We start from the raw sequence: 17648 nt of genomic DNA on the forward strand, positions 1-17648 counted from the left end.
ATATGGAAATGGAATAGAGAGCTGATTCAAGAAGTTGAGGACTTCGGTCCGAAATAATAGAAGTGGGTAGGCCATGATTGATATATTTTTCGGAAAACAATTTTTTTTTTTTTTTTTTTTTTTTTTTTTTTTTTTTTTTTGAAAATATGTTAAATTAGATTCAAAAATAAAAAACGTTATTATATCGTGTGCGACATGGAACTTAAAAGTTTTTTTTGTTGTCCACAGGGAAAGCTGATTAAGTATTAAAGCAGAGGAATCAAAAACGCGATGCTAACCAAATGCCCAATCCATCCTGAAACCGTACATCATCTCCAAGCTGAATTGCAAGCAGTTGGTTTCGAATTTGTCGATCAATCCGTTGAATGAGCTGAGCTTGTGCGATGGGAGGAGCTTCATGTCGACGGTCATTCCGTTCCCGCCAAAGCGAATATACAGAGATCTGCAAAACGTAACGCGCAAGAAACCCAATTGTCCGATGAGGCCAAGAAGAAGAAGCCGTATTGACGACCATTTGCCAATCAGTGGAGTGTCTAGTGGTGTAAATGCGAGATGCAAGGTTGTTCCAAAGCCCAGCTGTAAACTCACAGGAGAAAAAGAGATGGTCTCTCGTTTCGAGAGCATTGTGACAGAAAACAAAGGTTGCATCTGCTCCGTTGTTCCAGAGCATCATCCGGTCCCCTGTGGACAGCCTATTTTGCACTGCTAGCCAAACACAGAAAGAAAATTTTGGAGTGGCATGGGTGAACCATACCCCCTACTCCAACCGACCACACTTGAGGCTTGACGGAGATTATTCCAGGTATCCCTAGTAGAAAAAACAGCTTTGTACTCATCATTCTTCCCTTTCCATAGAACTTTATCTACCTCTGTATTGCGATTAAGCCAGTGCGTATGCAACACGTCCTCTACTGCAGTGAGTTGGGTTGTTCGATGGCGTCTCCGACGACGGGTCCAAGCCTCAGCAACTGTAGCGTGTTGACCGATACCCATATCAATGATTCCCCGTGGTCAAACTAGAGGCATAAGACGACCCAAATGAGACCAGTTATCGAACCAGAAAGAAGTCCTCTGGCCATCATTGACGGTAGTCTTAGTAAAATGTTTTGCAACATCCCGGAACTTCAATATCTTTTTCCACATCTAGGAGCCCAGCTGTGTGGCATCAACTGACCAGAGAGAGGAATGCTTGAGAAGAGTTTGTTGTACCCATATAACCCACAACGAATCCTGGCAAGAGATGATACGCCAAATTAGCTTCAAACAACTCACATCATTGGCTTCTTGCAGAGATCGCAGACCTAAACCCCCTTCAGTTTTTGGCTTACTGACGTCCACCCAAGCAACCTTGGATTTATTTGTGTTAAGCTCTGCTCCAGACCAAAGATACGCTGAACAAATCTTCTCCACAGTTCGAATACATTCCCGGGGAAGGCGGTATGCAGCTAACCAGAAATTACAAATGCTCCAAAGAACATAACTAATTAAATTAAGGCGACCAGCATACGAGAGGAAACGTGCGGACCAAGATCCAATCCGTCGTTTGACTTGCTCAATGAGAGGAAGGTAATCAGTTGTAGAGAGACGCTTAGTGACTAGAGGAAGTCCTAAGTATCGAACCGGCAGAGTACCCACGGCAAAGGAGAATCGATCTGTAATTTCTTGGTGAACTTCGGGAGAGAACCCCGCAAGGTAAACAATTGTTTATTCCATACTGATACACAGACTAGAGCGCCGTGCAAAATTCAAGAATACCTGGACTATCCCCTCTATGGAACGAATACTACCATCCGAAAATACAAGCAGATCATCAGCAAAGCTGAGATGAGTTAAGCCAATGATCTTGCATCGCGGGTGATAGCCAAACTGTTGTGATGTCGCCGCTTTATCCAACATTTTTGAAAGCACATCCATAGCAACAACAAAAAGATAGGGAGAAAAAGAGCATCCCTGGCTTAGCCCACATTTACTGTTGAAAAATCATGCGAGTTCGCCGTTAACTTGGACAGAGAAGGAAGGAGTTGTTATACAAAGCATGATCCATTTGACAAATTCAGGAGGAAACTCCATCGCCAGCAGTGTGTTGTGCAAAAACCCCCATTGAACAGAGTCAAATGCTTTTGAGATATCTATCTTAATAGCACAACGGTTTGATATTGAATCCTTGACCAATTCTGTGGCAAGTAAGACATTCTCAATGAGTAGTCTATTTTTGACAAAAGCGGACTGATTCCCAGCTATGAACTTTGGCAACACTAGTTTCAACCGATTTGCTATTATTTTTGAAATGACCTTGTACCGAACGTTGCAGCAAGATATGGGCCTATAATCCTTCATCTCTCTTGCCTCTGACTTTTTTGGAATCAATGCTAATATTGTTGAATTGACTCCCTTGGGTAGAAAGCCTTTTACAAAGAACGACTGAACCGCCAAAACAAACTCGTGACCCACAGAGTTCCAAGCTGCTTTATAAAACTCTGACGTATACCCATCTGGACCAGGCGATTTATCATTTGGCATTGCAAACAAAACCTTCTGAATCTCTTCTGCTAAAACAGGTCGAGTCAAAAGAGTTTTGTCGCGTTCGGAGCAGCGATACAACATCAAACCCTGCACGACATCAACTGAAACCTCCTCATAGTCACCAGGAACAACCTGCAGGAACTCTCTAAAAAATCTCTCTGCTTCAAGTTTTATCTCATCCGGATCCTTACTGACAGAGCCATCTGGTCTCTGGATCTCCCTAATATAATTTTTTGCCGCACGTTGAAGCACAACCCTATGGAAAGTTTTGTTGTTTTTATCCCCAACCTGCCACCAGTGCAGCTTTGATCTCTGCTTAAGGTATTTCTCCTCCAAATTAGCCACAAGCTCCCACCGTTCATAAGCCATATTTTCTGCATCCATCGCATGCGACGTCGGGAACAATAGTGTCTTCTCCTGTTTCTGACATAAATCCTCATAAGCCTCCTTTGCTTTCCTGACCAAGTCACCCAATCTGTTCTTAGCCAACTGCCGCAATCCCACCTTCAAAGCTTTCAACTTCTTAGTGAACCGATATAGCGTAGACGTGGACATATGCAGCGGCTCAGTTGTTTGCCAAGCGTTACTGACAAATGGTTTAAAATCCGGTAAACTCGTAATAACATTAACAAACTTAAAAGGCTTCCGACGAGAACATGGATTACCCCCACCTGCCGTGAGATCTATCCGACACCACAAATGATCTGAGCAACCACCTGCCTCAAAAACATTGTATGATGTCGGAAAAGAATGCAACCAACGAGTATTCACCATAACTCGATCCAGTTTCTTAGAGATAAGATCAGTCACCCTTTTATTACTCCAAGTAAAAAATGGGCCATGAGCTGCTAAATCGGAGAGCGAAAAATAGTTCACGATACTTTGAAAATCCCTCATACCTGCCATGGCCATAGGCTGACCGTCCAGGTGTGAATGCTCTGACAAGTCCAGAGTTTCGTTAAAATCCCCCATTATCATCCACGGCTGACCATTAATGATCGAGCTATCTGCATGATCAGGAAGCTCCGACCACAACTCCCGTCTCTCTGTTGTCGTGTTATTACCATAAATAAAAGAAAAAAAGAAATCCACTCCCTGATCAGGCAGCTGGATTGAACAAGTTATCATCTGTGCACTCTGGTAAAAAAGAGTGAGAAGGACATCAAGTCCCCATACTAGCCAAATTCGACCCCGGTGATTATACTCATAATTTGTAATAACCGACCAATCATTAAAAACTTTAGATACCACCAGTGGAACTTTCCTCTCTCGTACTCGAGTTTCTATCAAGCACCCAAACTTCGACTTATTCTCCTCCACCCATTTCTTTATAACGGAATGTTTTTTGATCTGTTTAAGCCGCAGACATTCCAAAAGAAACCTGACATGATTAACGACGTTTGCAGTTCTTCATACCCGCTCCACGAGTAGAAGAAATAGTGACCGTTTTGTGAGCTGTTTTAGAATCTTGAGGAAGATATGGGCGCATCAATGGATATGTCGTCGGTTTGTCCAGTAAACTTCCTCGAGAAGCAACCACCTTCGTATGCTCTACAAGATGCGTCTCTGCCACATTCGTTACCTCCACATCTCCCTCCCCCATATCCTCATTTTCACTCAGAACAGAGTAAGAATTCGAGAGTGTAGAACCATCAGCCACTGTAGAGTTAGTTCCCTTACTGGGGATGCGGCTCTTCTTCTGAGGGGTGCTCCAACCATCTGCATCCCCCGGTGAAATCGCTGCCAAACCCGCGTCAGCAGAGACAGTAGCCACCGTAGGTGAACCTTCCCCTGTTTCTGCAGTCTGTGCTCCCTCTAAAGCCTTCCCATCAGTCACCAGAGTGATCGGTAAGTCTTGCTCCTCAGGAACCGAATCCTTTGAAGTACTCTCCATTAGACATGAGTCTCTTAAGTGGCCCCACTTATTACAACCAGTGCACCTTGGTGGAAGCCAAGGGTAAAAATAGTGAATAACCGCATCCAACTCTCCTTCCTCTTCACCTCTAATTACGAACTCTCTTGGTAAAACCTTAGTGAGATCAGCTTCAACTAGAATTTGAGCTTCGTCAAAACGTTCACAGGCTTCTGTTTTTGGATGGAGACGAACTGGCTTCCCCACTCCACTTGCTAAGAACTCCAGTCCCCTTTATGTGAACATTGATGGGGGAACATCCTTTAACGTGACCCATAGCTGAACAGACGTCATAGCCAGCTGCACTTCCTCTGCAAACAGAGACCATTTACTAACAATCATCGGAATTCCCATGATATTCCACATACCCCGATTCAAAACCCTACGCCGCATTGTTTTCGTTTTTAACACGAAACTTGAGTGTTGTGTCATTGATGACAATAACATCAATCATTGTGGACTTGTCCCCCAACCTCCATATCTTATGAAGAATCATATGAACTTTTCCAACATGAGGAGCTTTATCATTAAGAAATTTCCCGATCAAGAAATCTTCCCATAGAGGCTTCGACCCCATTAACACCTCTTTAGGGACAATAACCCTCTCCTGCCCATCTACCCGTTCCACCACAAACTTATGTTTTGTAAACACATGTTTTTTAGCCACCATGAGAAAAGACTTCTTTGCCGGTGCATCACCCTCATTCACCAACACATTGAAAACAGAGTCGTGCGTAGATCCCACTTGCGGAATCGGAATCTCACTTGGCCTCCGTGCACTACCATCAAGCCCCACCTCGAGACGACTATCAGACCCACCCTCCGATGCGAGATCAGTCCCAATATCCACCGGAGGAGACCCTAATGGCGGCATCCTTGGCCGTCACGGAAAAAAATCCTAATCGCCTTTAGAATCGCCCTTGCCACGTCAGCAGTAACAATCTTTTCATATGTACGACATTAGTAATGTGTTTGCAAGACAGTAACATTTTCTTAAAAAAAAAAATGGTTCTCGATCATGAAAATTGAGTACATGCATGTCAGTTTTAAATGGAAATCAAATATACTATTGGTCCCTATGGTTGAGTAGGAATTGGCCATAGAAAATGCATGCATGTTACACGACCAACAAACCAATTTATGCGTTTCCGATTGTACTTCCTGATCTTTTCCATTGACGTCGCTGTAGAGTTCCGATCTCTTTGATTTCATTATCTTTCCTCATTCAAGCTCAGGGGCGGAGAAGCATATCTAAAATCGATGTTCTCTGTAACGGATCGAGACGAACGAACGTCCTAGCTCATCGAATCCACCAACTCAGGTATTGATTCTAACTTGGAACATGATAGGAGATATTCGCTGTTAGGTTATCGGAAATTTTGAAGGAGAATCATTATAGTTTGATGCGGGAATTTCAAATCTCAGTGTTTGAAAGCATCGATCCTTTTTGTTGATAGATGTTTAAAAATTAATGGTTGACCAAAAAAAAATGTTTAAAAATTGATCAATATGCGGAATAGGAGAAATTACGATTGGTTTCATATTGAGTTTCGAAGTAGAAGAACTGGTATAAAGGTACTGGCAAAGATGAATTCATGGATTTACCTGAGTTTAAGAGAAGATTAATTGGTTGATCGATTTGCTCTTGATTAGACAATGTCAATTCATAAAAAAGATGGAAACATCTTGCTCTTAGCTTCCTCATATATTTTATTAAAAGATTGAAGAAACACAACATTTTTTTTTTCTTCATGGAATGAGGAATTTTGGATCATTAGTTTGATGATAGGTTTGAATGTTGCAACTTGCAAGGTAAATATATGCTTAATGTGTACTCAGGTTTAAAACATTTATTGTAGGATTCATGAAGACTAAGGGGGTGTATTCAACTTGACATTTCAAGTGATTTGTGTAAAATTTACAAATCCTATGTTATTCAATCATGGATTTAAAAAAGTCTTCTGAAATCCACTGTTATTGAATTGATGATTTAAAAATCTACCTTAAAATCCACAGTTATTCAAAACAGTTTGTGGATTTGGATTTTAATAATTTTTAGGGATTCTGGAGGATTTGAGAGGATTTGTTTAGTTAAAAATACAGAAATCCAAATTTCATGGTTTTAGGTGAGATTTGAAAGAATTTCACCATAAATCATATCAACTTCCCTAAAATCTATCAGAATTCTAAATTTTCTAAATCCCATAAAATTCTCCAAAATCATGGTTTCAATACACCCCCCTAACTACAAAAATCTATGGTCATTGTATTTAGGGTCTTTAGGCACACTTCTCTCACCATTGCTGAATGGATGTATAGTCCTATCATTGATAAGCCGTATAATGTCTATACAAGAAGAAGAGCACGTGATACGGAAGCAGAAGCTAGAGAAGCACATGTGCAGCTGGTTGTATAAATACTTTTCGTTGTCATTTGTAAAGGGGCATGTTGTTTGTTAGAGAACAGAGAGTCATATGTGATTTCTGCGGATAAGAGTAATGTCTAGCTGTGTCTAGATACTCTTACGGTTACGAGTAAAGATTGTATCAGTTCTTATCGATAATAAAGAGTATACGAGTTCTTTCTTATCAATTGGTGCGAGATCAAATTCATCGCAAAGTTAGGGTTTCGCGTTTTGGGGATTTTTGTTGAAGACCGAGCAATTGAAGATCGAAGATGGTGATGGAGAAAACCTTAACGCTGATTAAGGAGGCAGCAACCACAGAGCAAGTCGAAGAGTCTGCGATGGAGTGTTTCAAGCGTTTGGTGGAGATGAATTCGATGGTTCGCCGTGTTGAATCTCGTTTGGATTCGCGGATCGATGCACAAGATCAACAGTTCTTGGAGATTAAATAGAAGCTGGACTTGGTGATAGCAAATTTATCCGATAAAGCGACGATACATGAGATTGGAGGTACAATTGGGAGGTGAACATAAAGATTTTGCGAATTGGGATCAGTTTAAGAAGAGTTTGTTGCTACGGTTTGGTAATTTAAAGTTAAGAGGACCAAGTTAAAGCCTCTTTTGCATCAGACAAACTGGGTCTATAGCTGACTATGTTCAACGTTTTGAAGATTTATCTTCCCAAGTAACTGGGTTGGACGATCAAAAGCTAGAAGGTATCTTCCTCAACGGTCTTACTCCGGAGATGCAAGAATTAGTGCATATGCAGAAGCCAAGAAACTTGCCTGAAATGGTAGTAGAGGCAAGAGCAATGGAATCTAGCATAATAAGAAGGGTGGTACAGAAAGAGCTGTTGTTAGTAGATAAGGATAATAAAGGCACTCTTGGTTCAGATCATAACGGAAATACTCATTACACCACTAATAATTGGAAAACGAAGACTATCTCTACAGATTCATCACAAGGGATTACCAAACAAATAAACAGAGGCGATCTAAGGCCAAGGAAGCATAATACCAATGCTGAGTTAGATGAAAGAAGGAGGAAAGTACTCTGTTTTAAGTGTGATGGACCGTATTCTAGGGATCACAAATGTCCCAACAGAGAACTGAGAGTGTTAACAGTGTTCAATGGTTATGAAGTGGAAGTTCTCGAGGGTAATACTGTTGAAGAAGAAGTGTTAACGCCAATGGGAGAATGTATGGCTCTGTCTTTTAATTCCTTCAGAGGGATTTCGTCTCATGAATCTTGGGTCTGACATTAAAAGGAATGAGAATTGATTTTCATAATTTAATTGGCAAAGGTGAGGGTGGTAATCGCGGAAACACAATGGTTACTTTCTAAGCATATTTTCATGAATTGCTTTTATAGGCTTGGAAACCATGTGATTGGATATGTCTATTGTTTGATATTGCGTGATATGATTATAATATATGATGACATGGTATGATGATATGATGCATGATAGGATGAGTTGATGTGTAACATGATAATTGTTTAACGATGATATGAAATGAGATTATGTGTTGGGGACGCGAACATGATATTTGTTTTGCTTCTCGTGATGGGCAAACCTGAGATTGGTTTTGTGCCTCGTGATGGGCGGACCTGAGATTGGTTCGTACCTGGTAATTGGGCGTACATAAGATTTGTTTCGTACCTGGCGATTGAACGAACATGGGATTTGTTTTGTGTCATGCTAAGCTGATGAGATTTCGGTTTAGCGATATTGTTGATAAATGTGTGTATCGATGAGTATGTGGTATTTTAAATATGGTTTAAGTAATATTATGAATATGCTAGGTTGAGTATTATGTGAAACCGTTATGCTTGTTGGATGTATGCCAAAAATGTGGAGTCTGATTTATGGTATGCACTAATTGTTGAATGTGATTAAAATGTCGTCATTGTGTTCACCCTTTTATCTTTTTTTCTCAGGTGTGGATCAAGTTTTATGAATGAAGAGCTTTGTTTTTAAGAAAAAAGCTTTTTGGCGGAACCATTTGAATAACACATTGTCTTGGCCGATAAGGCGGGACGGGTGTTACAAGCACATTGCGTTGGTTAATATAAATGACGTAAACATTATAAAAACAAGCGCTGAATTTCAGACGTTAAACATATCATCACTTGGGTTAGCAAAAAAAAAATTAACGTCGAAGCTTGTTACGTCAGTTTGAAAACCGACCGACGTTATGTTATTCAAGTCAATCAATAATTGACGCTAGACATAAAAAACAAAAATCATATTTTTTTTGAGAAAATTAGAGTTTTAGTACATTTTTTAAACTTAATTAGAGAATTAGTACATTCACTATTTAAAATTAGCAAAACACACGCTTTTACTATTTACTACTATTTGAATTACTTTTTAATCCTCTACAAATCATTTTATTTACAAGTGTACCATTGAAGTTATATATATATATATATATATATATTTCTTTATTAGATTACCCCTTGAATCAAATAACTACATTAATATTCAATAGTTTTTTTCTTAATTTTTTTTCAGATACATAAAATCTTTGTTTTTTTCTTTAAAATTTGATGTGTATTTTGTGTGTTGATTTTGTTTGATAATGTTAAATTTTTTTATAAATTTTGTATCTGTATACCTTATTAAATATACAGATGTCTGTACATATTATTTTTTTATAATGTGTACCGATCAAATAACTAATAATACACAAGTTTAACCCGTACATTTCATTTTGTGTACTTATATATTCGTTATTCTACATGTTTTTATCTTACAGCTGATATATAATAGGTTAAATATGAATGAAATAAAAATATTTATATATGTGTAATTCTATATTGTAAATGTGTTGTACGAATGTCCTTTGTGCAACTATCTTTTGTAATTTCACACTACTACACTATACCCCACTTTCTCATCTATTTCACATCTCTTCTATTACACAAATAGTAAAAACTATCTATTTCTCAATTATAAATAGTAAATGTACTAAAATTCCAATTTAGTTTTGAAAATTTACTATTTTGCAAACAAACCTTTTTTTTTTGTATTTGATGATCACTCACACCACTTCTTGAAGACTCGTCAATTGCTTATAAACCCCATCAGATTTGGAAACAAGCTCTCTATGACTTCCCTTCTCCACAACTCCTCCCTTATGTAACACAGCAATCATGTCTGCTTTCCTTATGGTTGAGAGCCTGTGAGCCACTAACACCGTGGTTCGTCCCTTCATCAGCCTGTCTAGTGCCTCTTGGACCAGTTTCTCCGAGCTCGTGTCCAAAGCACTTGTTGCTTCATCAAGAAGAAGCACTGAAGGATCCTTTAAAACTGCCCTCGCGATAGCCACTCTTTGTTTCTGACCACCTGATAACTGCACTCCCCTATCACCCACGTGTCTCTTGTACCCTTCTTTCATCATGATTATGAACTCGTGGGCATTTGCAGCTTTTGCGGCTTCCATGATTTCTGCCTCCGACGCGTTCTCGTTCCCATACTTGATGTTTTCGTATATGGTTGTTGAAAACAGAGCCGGTTCTTGCTGGACTAATGCTAGCTTGTTACGTAAGCTACGTAGGTTTATAGTTTTTATATCTTGCCCATCGATACAGATTTTTCCGTTGGTCGTATCGTAGAATCTCTTGATCAGTCCGATCACTGTGCTTTTTCCTGAACCACTAGTTCCCACGACCGCAAGAGTTTTCCCAGCTGAAACCCGGAGATTAAGATTTTGGAAAATGGTGATTTCGGGTCTCGTGGGATAGGCAAAGCTCACGGCTCTTAACTCTATATCTTCTTCGACCTGAGTGACCAATCTTAAGTTAGGCTGGTCCGGAGGTATTTCACTCGCTCTATGTAGTACCCTAAAAACAGAACCGAGTGCTTGAGTGCCCTTCACGATATATGGGGTTAACGCAAGCGTTTCTCCTACCTAGTAAGCTGTAACGAGCAATACCATGAAAGATTTGATACTATCCTCAAAGTTTGTCTCCTTACGCTGAATCAAAACTGAAATGTACCAGAGACCAAGTGCGTAGGAACAGTAGGCGAGACATTGAGATAAACCGTATCCAAATCCAGAGATATGACCTTTGAGTAAGGCATTCTTGGTGGGTTTAGTTAGCTCGCAAGTAAACTGTTCTGAGATTTGCTTTTCAGCACAAAACGCAGCTACAGTTCTTATATTCACAATGGCTTCACGCGCCTTTGAAGTTTCCCTAGAGTAAGCCCTTGTGTAATCTCCTCCAAAGCCTTTTAGAAACAATTGTTGTGAAATATCATAGAGCATTTAACCTTATTCGGTTTCAAAATTAAAAATATAGTTGAGAGAGGATCTTTGGTTTTGAGTTACCTCTGTAAGAGAAGCTGTAATGATAAGAGGGAAACAAGCAGTTACTACGGCTGCAACACGCCAACAGTAGAAAAAGGCAAGTCCTAAGGATGTGACTGTAAGAGATATGTTCTGAACTATTGTTGAGAGGCGATCCGCTATAGCACTCCTAACCAAGGTTGCATCAGCAGATAAGATTGAAATGAGTGATCCAGTGTTATTTTCTACAAACCACCCGATTTCATTCGAAAGGATAGCTGAAATTGTTGTAAAGATATATAAATATTAAAGCATTAAACGAAACTCAAGATGTTTAAAATGTTTATTTTTACCTGAAAACAAGGATAAGCGAACTCGTGAAGTAAGACGCTCTCCCATAAGTGTATAGAAGTAATGTTGGAGGAGATATATAGGAGTTGTTATGACTCCAGCTCCAACAAAGATAACAATTACCTTTTCGACTTGTCGCTTGATCAGACTAGGAGAAGGCGAAGAAAACGTGATTAACACATAAGCAACCCCCATCGAGAATAGTGCCGGTTGTGATCCAGCAAGAACTGCACCGACTGAGCCAAGTAATGCATAAAGCCATTCTGGAGCATTCAGCTTTATAAGTTCCCATATCACTGAAGACGAGCTTAAATCTCCCCCATTTGAATTTTTTTCAGTCTTATCTTGGTCTTCCCTGAAGCTTGAAGTCCTCCTTGAGCTAGAAACTCTTCTTGAACTAGAAGATCCAGCTTGTGTTTTACAAGTTTCAGACATAATTGATCTCGAGTTTTCTTGAGGTTCTGTCTCTTGGCAATTCACAAGAGTTGCGTAATCTCCTCCTATTGATATAAGTTCTGAGTGGCTACCGGTTTCCATAATCTGACCATTTCTCAATACAACAATCTTGTCAACATTTCTAATGGTGGATAATCTATGTGCAATGACGATTGTAGTTCTTTTTCCATGACAGTGTCAAGTGCTTGCTGAACAATCTTCTCTGATCCGACATCAAGAGCGCTTGTTGCTTCATCTAAAAGTAATATCTTTGGATTTCTTATAACTGCTCGAGCAATTGCAATCCTCTGTTTTTGTCCTCCTGAGAGTTGAGTTCCTCCTTCTCCAACCTATATCGAATGATTTGACCAATAATTAAATAAAGAAGAAATATGAGAAGATATATGATTATGAAAAACCAAATAATTTACTTGAGTATTGTAACCATTGGGTAATGATTTAATGAAAGAATCTGCGTTGGCTGCTTTAGCAGCTTCTATGATCTGAACCATACTTGCGTTCTCTTTACCGAGAAGAATGTTTGAAGCTATGGTTGTGGCGAATAATGCCGGTTCTTGACTCACTAATCCCATATGTTCTCTCTACCATTTAAGCTTTAGGCTCTTGATGTCATTTCCATCCAAGAGAATCTCCCCTGAGCTAGGTTCATAGAACCGTTGCACCAATGATATGATTGTGCTTTTCCCTGAACCACTTGGACCGACAAATGCAAAAGTCTTGCCTGAATGTATTGTGACACTAAGATTCTCAAAAACCATGCTTGTTCTAGAAGGATATGCGAAAGAGACTTGATGAAACTCAATCCTCCCAGCTACATTTTCCAATGATGTTCCATTGTCTAATCTCTCAGAACTTTCAAGATTGTTGTTTCCTATCATTTTAAAAATATTTGCAGCAGCAACTCTGCCTTTCGAAATTGCGGATAAGCTAGGCACGACACTACCCAAGGCGCTGAAAATGTAAGATAATGATTTGTATGATGCAATTTGATGATATATCAAGAGAAATTTTTGGATATTTACTTACAATCCACTATAAATGACATTGAGGATCGTTGTGAAGGCTTTTGCACCGTTGGTTTTGCCGTAGCGTACAAGAATACTTGCATACCAAAAAAGCAATGCCCAAGCACAAAACAAGATGCTAAATGTTAATCCAATTCCTAAACCTTTAGCAATACCGCTCCTTTTACTGAGTTTTAAAGCTTCCTTGAGAGACTTTGAGTAAGATTTTACAGCTTTCTCTTCACCTACAAATGCATACACTGTTCCCACCTGTGACATAACCTGATAATGAATAGAGAATTATGTTAAAAAACTAATTAAATAAAAATAGATCCTAATATTTTATCTATGTTTTTGCTTTGATTTCCCATTTTGTAGCATATCATACAAATTATGTTGTTAGTTTGGCGTTTGCCTTTAAAATGTTTTAGGGACATTTTTAAGAATATACTAAATTTTTATAGAAATTTGAAAATTACACTCAATATTATAGTTATTTGAAAACTACACATTTTGAAATGAAAATTGACAGATATACCATTTTATTAAAAATTATTTATTAAAAACAAGAAAAACTAATTCTAAATTGTAAAATAGTTCAAATTTAAAAATAAATTACTTTTTAAAATTGGTAAATATGGAATAAATTATTAATAAAAATAAATTATAACAAGAATATATTTATTGTATTTTAAATAATGATTACATGAATCAATTTTTGGTCTTAAAATTTTGAATAAAGAAAAAGAATTTAAATATTTTTTTTGAGATTATTTAGATTTAAATTTATTTAAAAATAAATAATTCAAGATTATACAATTTACAATATATATATATATATATATATATATATATCAATGTTTTAGACTTATTTTAATTAATGTTAATTTTTATATAATGTCAACTTTTTGAACAATCGTTTTTTTTACTTCTGTTGACTTAATTATCTTTGTCATCGACTTATATTAAAACATTTGATTTATGTTATGGTTAGTGGATTTATAACATAGTCAATTTTTTTTAACTATTGACTTATTTTTTTGTTCATCGATTTATATTTTCTTATGTTTATTTATTTATTTATTGTTGACTTATTACATTTTACATTGATTTATTAATAAGATTGATATTTTGAATGGTTGATTTAAGTTTAATTTCTGTCGTCTTATTTATTTTTCCTTCGATTTTTTTTAAAATTCTTTCATTTTTTAATTATTTTTTACATCGTCGACTTTTGATGATGTTGAATTATTTGTTTTATTTATTGACTTATATTTTGTTCTCGTCGATTTATTTTGTCTTAGTAGACTTATTTAATTTTACGTTGACTTATTAATATTTTTGACTTTTTGAACTATCGACTTATATTTTATTTCTGCTGATTTATGTTTTTCTTTGTTGACTTATATTTAAAAAGCTGAATTCTTTTTCTATTAATTGATTTGTTACACAGTCTATTTTTTTGAACTGTTGATTTATTTTCTAAAAGCTCACAATATTTGAATTTTATTAAACTTAATAATTTTTAAAATAAATTAAAATTGTGTAACTTATAATTCGAATTTTCAGTAAAATATTTTATATATCGAAATCTATATTTATTATTTAAAAAAAATTATTGAATGAAAAAACTAAAGAATTATTAGTGAATTGTATATATTTTGAAAACTAATATTATCTGAAATTTTACTAAACATAATTCTTAAAAGAATAATTGTAATTAATGTTATTTTATTTTTATATTATAAATTTTTAAATTAAATTATAAATAGTACAAGATATTTTAATTAATACTTAAGGGCATATTTTATTTATTTTATCTGAGTTTTAATCTTTTAGTTATTGATTAATATTATATATAATAAATTAATTTATCATTTTCTAAAAACAATTAACAAAATTATGAATATCTAGTTTCAAAATGTTTTTAGAAATAATTTTGTCAAATGAATTAATTTAGTTATATTATATTTTATTTTAAAATTTTAAATTAATTTTTAATTAAAGACAAAATAGTCATTTTGTGCAATATATAAAAAATTTAGTATAGATTTCGTATTCCTACTAAAATTAAGATATGTATTAAAAAAATTTCATGTTTTTATGGTCAATTTTCTTTTCTTTTTTTTGTGAAACACTTTTTCACATGTAAACACATATATTAATTTCTAAAACAAACCTCTTCTGCGACTTTTGCTGCATTAGCATAAGCAGCTTCACTCTTCTCTGAGATTGTAGAGATGACTATAGCCTCCTACTGCAACTGCTATCAATGGAACCACTCCTAATGTGAGCAACGTTAGCTGCCATACCGACAAAAAACCGATGACAAATCCCGCAAGGAACTGACATAAGTACCGCAAAACATGGCCGGTCTGAAAAACAAAACATTTCATCAAGTTTCAAAGTTTTTGTTTCGTCCTTATAATTAATTAGAAAGGGTTACTTTATCGCCAATTGCATCTTGAACCAAAATTGCGTCGCTTGAGATGTGGAAAATGAAGTTTGAATCTCTAGTTTGTGTATCGAAGAAAGTAATATCTTTTGCTAGGATTGATTTGAGATAACTTATACGCAATGGCCGTGTTTGTCTTTCCCTTGTTTGCATCCAACAAGCAACACCTGTCAAATTGCCAATAAACCATTTCAACTTTAAAACATGAAAAGCGTTCTTAGTACTATATATATATTAAAATAACAGATCAATGTTGCTAGACACGTACCGATCCAGGCTGATACCAAATTGACCAATCCTAGGTAGACCAAGTAGAGAGCATTCTTGAAACAAATAACAAAATTAGTATTAGGAACTAATTACCAGAAAGATCAAGAGGAAGAGAAAGAGAGAATCTTAGTTGGCGGTTTCTGAAGAAACCTCAACGTGGGAAGATATGGCTTTAGGATCTTTATAAAGATTTCGAAGAGAATCTAGCATTCCACCGAAGAACACGAAGAAGAACGGAAGCGTACCGCCATGAATACAATTGCCTAAACCGCCTAGGAACATCAGAAAGCAATCAACATGATCTGCTGCACCAAACAAACCCATCAATGAAACTGATTCCTTCTTCATCTTTTTCTTCTCGTCCATCTTTGTTTCTGGCTCAGCCTGGATATTTCCATTAGAGGGTGGTTGTGGTTCTATGTTATCCATTTTCCCTGAACACTGACACAGTGACTAAAAACAGAGAAATTAATACTTGAGAGCGTAGATGAGTAGAGTGGGGATTTAGGGTGTTTGGCATCTAGTGTTTAAGAAGAAAGATTTAAGAACAACAGATTGGTTTAAGAATAACTATCTTATTAACTTAAAACTTTAAGCTCTCTCTCACAATCTCTCAATCTTAATATCTCAAACTCATAGGTTTATCACACATGGACAACTCTATATATATAGAAACTAATCCTAACACAAATAGTATTATGTTTAGATAACTCCTAAACACAAGCTAATCTTAATCCTTTAAGGAACCACTACTCGGTAGGATAAAGATGATTTCTTGCTTAAGCTATCATTTTCTTCGAGCTTATCCCAACATGGCAAGTGGGAAAAAAGGTATCATGCATAGGAAATATAGACAAAGTTCATTTCCCTCTCGCTCATTTAATATCACCATCTTTCTAACTAATTTTTTGACAACTCAGTAAAAGCCAGGTCCGCCCCGGCCGTAAGTGGACCATAACGAGTTCGTCTTTATCTATTTTTAGTCACTGTATACATTTATATATTATGCAGTTATAAGAGTTTCAGACTAAATAGTACGTAATGTATGTTTATAGTTTTAAGTTTCTTTTGAACACAACTCACGAGTATTTTTAAAACGAAGCTTCTTTAAAACAAATATGTGAGTATATATAGTTCTTCTTTTGTTTACATGTGTAACTTGTTTTCATTTATGCATGGTTCAGCTCCACGTGAGCACCTCTAACATCGATCGACGTTGGTAATTGCAGATAAATAATGTTCTGGAAATAATTAAATAATCTTTCGCACATCTACCTTACAAAAGACTAGACTTCTTCACAGAAACAATTTTTGTGAGTTTTAGACATTAAATCGAAAATCAAACTCTGATTGATTGGCTTTTTCAATCATTTAAGGAATAAGGTACGTTTACAGTTAGATAATTAAATTTCAGAAAATGTAGTCATAGAAAACGTGTATACGGTTCTTGCTTCTGATTTAACTAATATCACTATTAATTATACTAGCTTAGACCCGCAGGAAACCGCGGGATGTTATTCTATACATTTTGAAATACATTTAATGTTAAAATTATGATTTTTAATTTTTTTGAATTATATTAATCATGAAAATTATGGTTTACACAATGTTAATATATAGAAATAGACTGAAAAAACCCTACAAAGGTTTGTTACTCTGTAGTATTTGTTATTACAATTATTTACATTTAAGTCGGGTAAATTCAATCGTAAAATTTTCTTAATTCTACTATATGCTATGTTTTTTTTCTCTCCTATTAATTGTTATGGGAGATATATTACTGTAGTTTTATTTTGTGGTGTATTTTTTGTAGTTTACAAATTTAATCATCTAAGTTTATATAGTTTGTGTTGTTCTTATGTTATTATTTTTTTGTTTCCTTTTGTGAATTACTTTTTTTTTTATAACAAGTCCACATATGTCAAAGTAAATAGACATATTTTTAATTTATTTTGGTTTTGTGTTGTTATTTAAATACTATA

The 17648-nt window shown here is 36.1% G+C and overlaps 1 protein-coding gene and 1 pseudogene across 2 annotated transcripts; both read right to left on the minus strand.

Moving 5' to 3' along the window:
- Positions 1-259: 259 nt before the first annotated feature.
- On the minus strand, positions 260-993 carry LOC147935147 (uncharacterized). The gene is made up of 2 exons (XM_087472877.1): positions 755-993; positions 260-692 (listed from the first exon to the last, which is right to left on the minus strand). Exons 1-2 carry the CDS (start codon positions 991-993, stop codon positions 260-262), a joined length of 672 nt encoding a protein of 223 aa, XP_087329003.1.
- An 8372-nt stretch (positions 994-9365) lies between these two features.
- On the minus strand, positions 9366-16483 carry LOC104725371 (ABC transporter B family member 14-like; annotated as a pseudogene). The gene is made up of 9 exons (XR_015570454.1): positions 15817-16483; positions 15665-15719; positions 15388-15563; positions 15121-15316; positions 12964-13223; positions 12348-12888; positions 11484-12266; positions 11175-11408; positions 9366-11090 (listed from the first exon to the last, which is right to left on the minus strand). The product of XR_015570454.1 is annotated as an ABC transporter B family member 14-like (transcript).
- Positions 16484-17648: the final 1165 nt, after the last annotated feature.

The sequence above is a fragment of the Camelina sativa genome, chromosome 11 (genome assembly GCF_030686135.1).
Source record: "Camelina sativa cultivar CO46 ecotype springtype chromosome 11, ASM3068613v1".
Taxonomy (NCBI): domain Eukaryota; kingdom Viridiplantae; phylum Streptophyta; class Magnoliopsida; order Brassicales; family Brassicaceae; genus Camelina; species Camelina sativa.